At 41.3% G+C, this 10,926-nt stretch overlaps 1 protein-coding gene across 8 annotated transcripts in view; it reads right to left on the minus strand.

Moving 5' to 3' along the window:
• Nucleotides 1–5,269: 5,269 nt before the first annotated feature.
• The window catches only part of LOC116393379 (anoctamin-4), a 35,324-nt gene continuing 29,667 nt past the window's right edge, over nucleotides 5,270–10,926 (minus strand). For 7 of the 8 annotated variants that reach the window (XM_031865661.1, XM_031865669.1, XM_031865668.1 and 4 more), the window contains 8 exons: nucleotides 10,763–10,860; nucleotides 10,144–10,286; nucleotides 8,759–8,911; nucleotides 8,493–8,640; nucleotides 8,137–8,256; nucleotides 7,445–7,550; nucleotides 6,247–6,451; nucleotides 5,270–5,710 (listed from right to left, as the gene is read on the minus strand). In XM_031865661.1, the coding sequence (XP_031721521.1) occupies nucleotides 6,260–6,451; nucleotides 7,445–7,550; nucleotides 8,137–8,256; nucleotides 8,493–8,640; nucleotides 8,759–8,911; nucleotides 10,144–10,286; nucleotides 10,763–10,860 (960 nt within the window). In that variant the 3' untranslated portion in view covers nucleotides 5,270–5,710; nucleotides 6,247–6,259. Of the gene's footprint in view, nucleotides 5,711–6,246; nucleotides 6,452–7,444; nucleotides 7,551–8,136; nucleotides 8,257–8,492; nucleotides 8,641–8,758; nucleotides 8,912–10,143; nucleotides 10,287–10,762; nucleotides 10,861–10,926 lie in introns of those variants that run through there. The other variant, XM_031865662.1, reaches the window with a different exon arrangement.

The raw sequence follows: 10,926 nt of genomic DNA on the forward strand, positions 1-10,926 counted from the left end.
TGTGTGTGTGTATATAATGGCGGTCCTAAGTGTGTGAAAGAATAGCAATAAAGGACAGACAACCCTGAAAGAAAAAAAAAAGAAAAAATAGAAAAGGCAGAATCAGAGTCAGCGAGAGAATCAGAGGGAGAAAGAGAAAAAAGAGGAAAGGGGGGGGGGGGTAGAGTTGTCAGCTGTGTCGCCCTGACAACCGCAGCCAGGACACTGCAGGAGTGTTTATTTTCCCGTCTTTTCTTTATTTTCCTGGCTTGTGGTCCAGGATGTGACATCGTGGCCTCGCTCTCTAATGTCCGTGAGTGCAAACAATCGACCAGGCAGCTTACAACCAGCCCTTGTTATCGGAAAATTGGATGCCAGGCAGCTGGGAGCTGCTTGCTATTTAAAGGACGCATGCTTCTGGCACGCGGCTGGTTCATTTGTACAGCATGTAGGTTACAGGGCAGGAAGAAAACATGTGCTGGTCGCCACAGTTTTCTGTCTGTTCTGTTTAAAAGCCTCTGAAGAATGGGATTTGGGAAAGGAACCAATACCTGAACACAGAAATATTCAGGCGATGAGAGAGGGAATTACAGAATTTGATTTAAACCTCAACTGGACCACTGGAGCCTCTAAATGATTATTCTTTATTATTGAACTTGAATGCATCATTTAAAGCACAACAGTACAATGAAGTACTTTACACAAGCGTGTGGCTGCCTTTCCGCCTTCCATTTGTGCAAGTCCAGGTATAGGTGCCCAAAGTAATTAACAATTGTCCAATAAAAGAGATTCCAATGGCAACACAATGCTGATTAAGCCAGTCACTCATGAATCCCTTCTCCTCCAGCATATCTTTATTTCGTACTCTGTCGGTCTCTTTGGCCAAGATGTCAATCAAACATCTGACTCCTGCAGCAGTCCAAGTAATGGTAAATGGACTCTACTTGTACGGCGCTTTTCTCGTCTCCCGACCACTCAGAGCATGTAACATTACATGTCATCATTCACCCATTCACACCTAGTCAGACACTGATGACAGGATCTACCCTGCAAGGTGCCACCTGCCCATCAGGACTAACTCACTATTCATATCCATCCATACACCGCAGGAACAGCCTGCGGGAGCAAGTTGGGGTTAAGTGTCACATCGACATGGACAAGCGGAGCCGGAGATCGAACCACCGATCTCCTGATTGAAGGACAACCCTGTTCTACCACTGAGCCACAGTCGCAAAAGTCAACGCAATTGAACTGCTGCGTTCGGTGGTCCGCACCAGAGTAACTTTTAGTAAGATGTCATACGAACCGTTACGTTGAACAGCTAGCACAGCTGAAATCACTGGACACTGTAGTGGTATCCGATCAAACTAAAGACTTCATTACTTATTACAGAATTCGTTTCACATTTATTTGGGGTCAGGTTTTTAAGCTACATGATTATTTTTTTTTTTGCCACTTGAAGGCATTACAACGAGCTTTGAACACCTCTTTGACTCATTTACATCTTTAAAATCGATGCATATCTACACACCCTGCAGGCACAGAGCATCATTAACATTCACTTGGAGTTATGTTTCTGTCCCCCTGGCAGATGTAAGTCGGACGTTCACTCTTCCATTTTTGGTCTCCACCACCTCCTGAGGGAATTACCTGGCTCTTTACCTGGCTCTGCTATCTTCACTAGCACAGTGACGTTGTGGGCCCTAAACCATAACAGTGAGCTGTGGGTTCGTCACTACAAGCAGCACATTTATTGTACAAAGTAATTTTAAAAATGTTTAATTATTGTTTCATTGTCATAGAAATGAGAAGCAGAAGATGTCTAGCTTTTTGTTGCTTCGCACTTCTCTTGTCCCCTCCGCAAATTGTTGCGTTATTTAACATAGAACATAATGCATGTAAGTCAAAGTTTGTTATCGGACACATATCTGTCTCACTACTCTACATGACTGCAATGGCCCCACTTATTCCGCTGTGCAGTTTGCCAAATGTATTGCCAGGAAAAGGGGAGTAACAAGTGAAGAACAAGCATTGCGGAGCTCCAACAATCACTGATCCTCCTCAACATCTCTACACCAACATCAACCAAGCAGCAGCGGAAATTTAGTTTACTAATATCATGCAACTTGTGGCATGCTTTAGAATGATTACATACATACATCAGATCCTTTTTTATATACAGCAATAAGGTGTGAGGCCTGTCCATTCTACATATACTGTAAAAGACCAGTGGCGGCAAAGTGAGTCCACACATCCCATCTTTTCTTTTACACTGAGCATTAACCGTTCTATACCACACCTCAGCTCAGCTATGCCGATGTTAGGAAATGTCAGATGTTATCCCCTGACAGCCTTACGTAACTCCCGAGCGTGTGTCAGGGATAATCCTCTTAGAGAGGAGAGGAGTTGCCTTAATAGGAAACAAAACACAGTTTGCCTCCCCTGTCCCCTGCTTTTAATAATCAAAATGGAGTTTGCACGAAGGCCACCGCACCACAGTAATCCATGCCAGAGGACAAGCCCCTGTTCTCAAATGAATATTCGCATGTTCAAAACGATCAACTTTGTTGTAAACAGATATGTTTAGGTATTAAAACGCAGGGATGTCCAACACAATGTAAATCCTGGTGACATTGTGTTTTCGGACGGAATCAAAAGCAACTTCCTTCGTGCAGACCGGTATTTAAAAGCATCATTGATTCTTTCAGCGCTCCTGTGGATACGCTCATAGAATGACATTATTATGCAGGCAGTGCTGTGCTTCCTAATGTACGGAGCAATAAAGATGATTGTGAAAAAACTGCTTATCTGCACTGAAGCCCGTCAGCCTTGAAGGCCACCTGCACAGGGCACACGTCTTAGTATCTTAGTGGTCAGGTTAAAGAATGTTCAACACCACACACATTTATAAAAGCCTTACAGTTGTATTACTCTATGTAGAACTTGGTAGTTATGCTATTTGTTATAATTATCTTTTTTTCTAATGAGAAGTATGAGAATATATCGATGTGAAAGTGTGTCTCAGCTGAAGCATAAGTAAGCGCTCTGACTCCCTCTGGTGGTGTGAAAGAGACTTTTTGGTTGAGCTCAACGACTGTTAACCTTTGACCCGGAGGCCATATAGCTACCACTGGGGACACTGAGGTCCTAAAGTATTAATTTTGTGAATTTGAGAGATTTTAACAAAATAAATAAAAAGAAATCAAGATTTTTTTTCCCAGAATTTTTGTCTTCATATGAGCATATAGGACCTTTTTTTGTTGGGAAATGAAATGTACGTAAGATGTAAATGCACAATTAAGATAAATATTGTGGAAAAAAATCTTCCCTGTATGAGTGAAAAATGACATTATTGTTTTGAAACTATCATGATGCAGAGAACACACTCATCCCATTTTTGAGGAATAGTTAAAGTGTTTTTTGTTGTTGTTTTGCTCCTTGTCTTTGCTTGTTCATCTCTTTATGGATGAATACAATAAAAATGATTTTAACAAAATATATATGTTTATGAAAAATAAAACATCTCAAACAGCTTTCTTGTGCTAAACAGAAAGCAGCATAGATGTTATGTCATTGTTTTGACTCTGTGTAACATGGCTGACTGTAAAATCATCAAATGACTTTATTGGACACGTGCTGGCGATTTATACGTCCATCATTTGTCAATGTATCTATTGTTAGTACATTTTAATTTTTTTCCTGTTCAACTGATCGACTATGCACTTAAAGACTCTCTGATACACTTGCAATTAATTGGAATTAATTATTTAGAACTGTACCAATGTAACACTATTTACCAATAATTAAAACCAAATTGTATTATTTAATTGTATTATTTTGTCTTTTAGAAATGTAAAGTCAACACGGGATGTAATTATACGTTTCCTCTTTTCTTTATTTGGGCTTTGTTGGGCGGCACTCTACATATCTGTAGAGAGGTTGAAAGGGTTGATAGAAAGAAACACATAGTCAAGTCAAATTTCCTTACAATAAATATTATTTATTACTGCAGTTATGCATGTAAATGGAAAGCATTTCCCATTTAAGCCAACTGTGGACAGTTTTTATAGATTTTATTGTTGGGAATGCTGAAGTGAGCAGTCTTCTTTCTCAGTTTGTCCTTATTGGTGAGATTGCTGGGCAACAGCTGCAATCCAATCTATGTTCTCCATATTCCTTATTCTTCTTAAACACAACTTTATTAAAAAATGTTCAGCTCATTTGAGGACATTATCGGAATAACAATTTCTCCTTCGTCCTCTTTCAAACAACGTCTTTATCTACTAAAACAGACAGGCACGTTTTGCGCTATGAGCCTCAACGTAACAGGAGCGCAACCCAACTGCCCCGTTGACTTCAATGTTAACTGAGATTGGAAATTTACAGAATAAAACAGAAAAAACAGAAAGTTTTTTTAAACTGGCTTTAACTTTGAAACTTGTCCAGCACGGTTTCCGCTCTCTCACGATACACACATTTAAAAAATAAGAATTAATGAATTAATCAGTCTGTGAGTAATAAGCCAGGGTTTGAGAGGCGGCTCTCATGAGATGAACCCAGGAGTCATTCGGCAGGTGCCATCCCCATGGCAATCTTTAATTGCAGGTGGAGACTCACAGCTGATCCAGATTTGCTAATTAGACCTCCGACCTCTGTGAAAGGCTCCTTGGTGGATTCTTAACTGTTGTGAGACGAGGTGTGACCACATGTCATTCTTCTTTGAACAAGGACATTAAATATATTATGTTTAGTGAGAACCGCTAAGTTTCTCCAGGAGGCTCTGGAATATGCAGGACTTTCAAAATAAAAGTCTTCAGATGGAAACAGGAGTTTACAAGGGGACCCTCAAGTAGGCTGAGAGATTTTCAAAACAAAAGCCCTAAAAAGGGTTATATGAGCTTACGACGGTCTTCCTGAGCGCTAAAAGAACTTTTTAAAAATAAAAATGTTAACGTTTTCCTGCTAGTGTTTATAGGGTTTAGACCTCAACTGATGGTTTACACTTATTCCAAAAAAAGACACTTGCTCACAATATATTTTATAACTTTATAACATTCGCTTTCAGCTGCTCCTTCATACAAAGTTACGCCAGCAGTGCAGTTTAGCTGCCTGCTATTTATCAAGCGATGCAGTTCAGCTACCTGCTACAGGCTACAAGAAGCAATGCAGTTCAACTGTCCATCAGTCGGATTTTCAGCTGCCAGCAAACCCACCGCCATTTCTTCAGAAATTGCATCCTCTAATTTTTTTATTGCATCACACTAAAGCGGAGCAGATGGCCTGACATTCATTTAAATATCTTTATTTACAATAAATCAATACGTGAACCCCTCAAAGAAGGAGACATGTAAACAGGGTTTGTCATTCAGTAAGCCCAGTAGAGTCATTTCTCTCGTCCAAAACGAGACATCTGTAAAAGTGTAGTCTTGCTTGAAATCTACATTCAGGGTCTGAAGACATACGCTGTTGAGAGTCCAAAGTGGTAGAATCTGGAGAAAAAAAAAGAAAAGGTAGCAAAACCCACTGCCAAACTGTTCGAGAGGACGTCCGTACTGAATGCGGACACACGGGCCCTGTGGTTACTGGGTGGGGCAGTTCATCAACTGTCCGCTAGGGGGCGCTGGACTGACACGGCAGGAGGAAGATATGAGGGTCCAGTATCATGCAGGAACCCCAGCGCTCCTCTCCTTCCTCTACTGTGCAGTGGAAAAACCGAACACCAGCCGATAACCTGGGAATCAGAGAGACGATATGGTAAGGCCTGTTAACAGTGGGAAACATACAGCGTTATACTTCAAATGTTTTGATTTCTATTTCTACACATCTTAGGTCTGAAAGGCAAAAATATACATGAATTTTCCTTTGAGCACGCTTCCTTTCCTTCCCTTTGTTCCAACTTGATTTTGGCCTCTTAAAATGTATCTTAAATTGCTTTTAACTTTTCTAGCATGGATTCAGTAGCTTTGATATGTTTTATGATGAAAAAGTCCTTAATTTAATCTTAAAATATTGGCTGCATAGCTTACATTTTTCATATTTTAAACAATTTAATGCTGCAAGAGAAACTTCTTTTGATGTTCAAATAACACTATCTGGGGTTTCTGGATCCAGCTTCCCCAAATCCAATAGTGAGCAGGGCAGAGCTGCTGACGCTAAACCAAACCCCGATGGCCTTCAGGGCCCGCTGCCACAAAGTGAACTCCACACCAGTCGTAGACAGAGCTCAATTATCTCGTGTACAAACAGTTTCTGGATCTCCGGCCGTACCATTTGGTGCATTTCAGGGCCATTCCTTGTGATGGGCCCTGTATTTCTTCTTCTTCTCGTTTTTCTCCCTCTGCAGTCTCTCTAACTCGGCCTCATACATCATCTCCTGGATCAGGTATTTCTCTCTGCGCATTCTGTCCCGCAGGTCCTTGGGGAGGTCGGGGATCAGGTACGCGATCAGGGTCTTGATGGCAAAGACCATGTGCTGCAAAAGCAGAGAACGTTATCACAAATGCCAGCGCCTTACCTCCACAATAAAAAACAAGCCAAATGCTAAAGTGATAAGGTGGGAACAAACCAACACAGGGAATTTAATAACCCACTTTACACATGGTCATTTCAAACATTGTTTGTATACTAATGTCATTTGGTGCAGTTTTAATGTTTTTTTTAAGTGGCTTTTTGTAACATATCTTACTACTTTGTGACTTTGTGGAGCGTAAGCTGAACAAGACTAATTAGAAGCACCTCTGTGAGTGCTTGTTAGTGGCAGTGTGTGCACATGGCACTGGACTGAGGCTGCTGATAAAAAAGCTGGGAGCAGTTCAAAGTAATCGCGTGGTCGGGAGTGAAAACGGACAAAACACGGGAGGCATAAATGTTCACAAACAAAATATCCAAAACCTTAAAGCGACATGGTGAAATAAGACGACCAAACTCCCTGGTCTAGCGGAATGGATTTCATCAAAGTGATTTATTTTGAAATTTGGATGGGTCTTGCTAGTGGTGCCAAGTGCTATTCACTGATTTAATCTGAATAATCTGTCAGGGAGCATGACTTTAAAGTTAAATCTGTCAGCACATAGACTAAGCTTTAAGCCTGGTGTAACTCTAATATTCCTTTAGGAAATCAGTCCAGGCAATTCAAGACTAAGATAAATCGTAGGCATTTTTGAAACAACTTTCTAAGAGACAATTTGAGTTAATCTGGTTTTAAAAGTTGATATTCTGAGCCTAAAGGTTTTTTTTTACGACAGTAATTCCTCAAAACACTGTATATATATAATACTTCTGTCAGATGTAGAAAGAGAAAATAAAGTCACTTTAAAACCACAAGACTTCTTCATTTGCTGTGAGCAAATTACAGCTAGATGTATATGGGCACTCATAAGTAGAAAGACATAGGTGAAACGGATATGAAAGAATCCATTTCCAGCCAGCTGTCTGGTGCCATATGTCACAGATTCAAAACACTTACCTCAAAAACGATGATGAATGCTAGCCGGGCTGCCAGGACGTGCCAGAACTGTAGAGTGTATGAGTAGGGCTCAGCAGTGTCTGGAGGTTCCCTGTAGTCCCGATACCTGGTGGGTCAAACAGATGAGCTCAAAGGTCATCACAGCGTAGCGCTAATGATAACTCGTGTCAGTGATTCATTGACCCGACAAAACCGAAGAAACAAGTTCAGCTCAGGATGCAACATCTGTACACATACAAGGAAAGATAAATGTCCTATCAAGCTTCACAATAACTTGTGTACAACATCTGTTTTCAGCATGAGGTTTGTCTTTTGTGTAATGGGAAAACTTTGACTTTAATTTCCCTTTGCGACTTGGTGTAATCTTGCTGAAGCTGGTTTCTGGGTTACATCTAAACTCCTGTTTGAACTATTTATTTTGCGATTAATATTTTATGCAGAGCTCAAAAAGAGCCTGCGTGTTGGTTAATAGATATCATTAATGAAGTGATGGATGAACACACCACACACACTTTCCTGGCGTTGCGCAAATGCTTGCTGCCAAATCCTGTTAAAATGAATACGCTTCCGTCGAGTTTCTTTTTTTAGTGCAACAGGCACTGAAATGACAGTTTACAGTATATTTGTAACATCTTAAGCTTGATGAGCACTGAAAGCTGACACACACACACAAACACATACACACGGCTTACCTACAATGCTTAACAGCTTCTCCAAACAGCTCGGAGCCATTAGTCATAGGCTCTGATCTCGTCTCAAAGTCAGACACCTTAAACACTGAGAGACTGGCGTTGACGTAACCGATCATACACCTGAGGAACATATGAGCAACCATTTTATCCGACACTTATAGTTTCTAAAACGGGAACAAACTGTGCAGAACCCCCCCCCCCCCCCCCCCCCCCCAACGAATTACAAATGAGGCTTCGAAACTATTCGGTACAGCCCTAAAACACTGCTACACTAAGTTAATAAAGTAAAAGAAACAAAGGCCCTAACAGGGACCTTAACTACACTAAAACAAATGAACTGTTATATCATCACTCACCCCTCCCCTGCTCGACCCTGACCAGCACAAGGTCCGTACTTGTAGGCGTAAACAAGGCGAGGGATAAAGTCTGAGGTAACAGCAATGACAAAGGCGTTGGTGATGACAGACAAGATGCTGATGCCCTCCAGAATGCCGTACCAGATCCCTGCCACAGACGCATACAGTTATACATGCAATATACTGTATTATCCAAAAAACTGAAAACAGAAAACTTTAAAGCTTCAAAGATTTCTTGTGCCTAACAAAATGAATACAACATTCACCTATGTCTTTGGCTTGTGAGGGCAGAGGTCGCCGCCACTGTGTGACGAACTTGTAGGCGTCTAAACGAATCTCGATGACGTTGTTCAGCAGCGCTAAGAGAGGGGCCAGAGGGAAAGCGGCTACAAAGATGGTGGTGAAGCCAAACTGTAGAACTGGAACAAACACAAAAACCAAAAGCCTTCAGGTCCCATAGTTCCTGCAGAGGTTCATCATGGGTAACATGTTAGCAAATAATTGCGTACGTACAGCAGATGTGAAAGATACATTCTGTCTGGCTACATGATGAAAGTAAGTCCGATATTCACTTTCATTATAGCCGTTTTCTCTCATTCAACTCCTGAGAGAAATAGGCAGGGATGACGTATTTTTGTAGGCCAGCCTGGAAGTTAGCATCACACTGGTTACCTCGACAAAACTACAACAGCTTTTTCCATTGGATTCTGGATTGTTGCAGAAATCAAAGTATTAAAATACATCCAGTTTTGGATCCCCAAGATAATCTTCACAAGTGAAAACCCCTTTTATGATTTTTGAAGGGTAAATACAATTGTCATGAAGTAAAAAGCTAACATTAGGCGATAAACAAACTACACCAGACCACATGACTTCACGCCACCAGCACTAAACTAAGTGTTCAGTGTAGACTAGTGTTCGGCGTGATGACGTTTTGTTGTCATTTAGCCATTTGTTTGCAACAGGCTTTTTTAAGACACCTGAAATCTCTATATCTGGCTCTGATGGCTGCTAAAAGCTCTACTAAGCCAACGAGCTAGTTGCTAGCTTTGTTTGCTAGCAGTTGTTTGGTTTTGAACCGGCGGTGTAAAGAGGGTTTGTGAGACCCTTTTGCTGAAAATAGCTGCCTGCTATATCTGAAAGTAACTCAGCAGTGAGAGTGAACCAAAATAAATTTGTGAGCTACAAAACCAAAACAATAAGCTGAAAGGCGCAAAAATGTTAAAGGAAACTGCACAGTTGAGTGATGACTCTCGGAGGTTTCATCACTACAAGTGACCCCTTTCCTATTACACATTTTTTTGTTAATGTAAAAGTGTTGATTAGTGCAGCTTTGGTTGTTTTATATCACAACTGCAACAGTGGAGAGCAACAATAAAGATGCGAGCATGTGGTAAAGCTCCCAGCCCAAATTGAATCCATAGCAAAGCAGTGTCACAGTTGCATAACATGCACTGCAGCAGCTCCAGCTCCAAATGAAAAGGTTTTATTGTTTAAAAAAATTGTATTATAGAGGATTAAGCCGTAGAGTGCAATTAGGATAACCTTATACCTGATATCTAAGGTTGTGGGGCTAACATGGCTAAGGGTTTTACTATCTGTGCTAAACCTCAATAGAAAATGTACACATGGCACTTCGGGTGCAACATACTCATTTCTAAGTATTCATCAAAGAGTCCATAGGCATTCATTGGCTGCAGGTTGTAATCCCTCTCCCACTGGGGGAAGCTGGCCTTGGCTTTCTGTCTGTGCTCTCTCCGCAGCCTCCGCCGTGTCCACCAGTTCTGGATCAGCCTAGCCAAACAACAACAGAACAAACAACAAGAGATGATTGATTCAGAACTCAGACAAGATTTCATTTAATCTGCTATAACTCTGCAGTCAGGAAAATAGTCAACATGCACAACATCTGACTGAGGATATTTACCTTAAAGCTACTACAAAGCTACAACTTTTAGCTTGTGTTGATTTTGGCGGTCCCTGTGGACAAAAGCGGTAGCGTTTCCGAGCGCCAAAGTCCTTTTAGAAAAACTCTCACTTTACTGCAACAGGGTCTGACAGACTCCCCCACCCAGACCTGGTTTTAGGTTCCCCCAAGTCTTCCTTCCCTCCAGTGGGCCCAGCAATACAGCCTAAGTCTCTTATAACCAGTTAAAGTTCCTCACAGTAACTTTAACACTGAACTTGTTGATTTCATTGTTCATTGTTGGTTGTTTGGTCAGAAACGTTTTTGGTATGTCTGACATTTGAAGGTGAGAAAAAACACTCACGGGTAGCCGAGCTCCATGAAATTGTTCCAGGTCTGTTTTAGCACCATGATGATCCCCATCTGCATACAGAGGTCAATGAGACAGCCACTGGGGTGGCACTACAGCAACAAGGAGAGAGAGAGAGAGAGAGAGAGAGAGAGAGAGAGTGAGAGAGAGAGAGAGAG

This window comes from Anarrhichthys ocellatus, unplaced genomic scaffold (genome assembly GCF_004355925.1).
Source record: "Anarrhichthys ocellatus isolate YVR2014 unplaced genomic scaffold, GSC_Weel_1.0 scaffold33, whole genome shotgun sequence".
NCBI lineage: Eukaryota > Metazoa > Chordata > Actinopteri > Perciformes > Anarhichadidae > Anarrhichthys > Anarrhichthys ocellatus.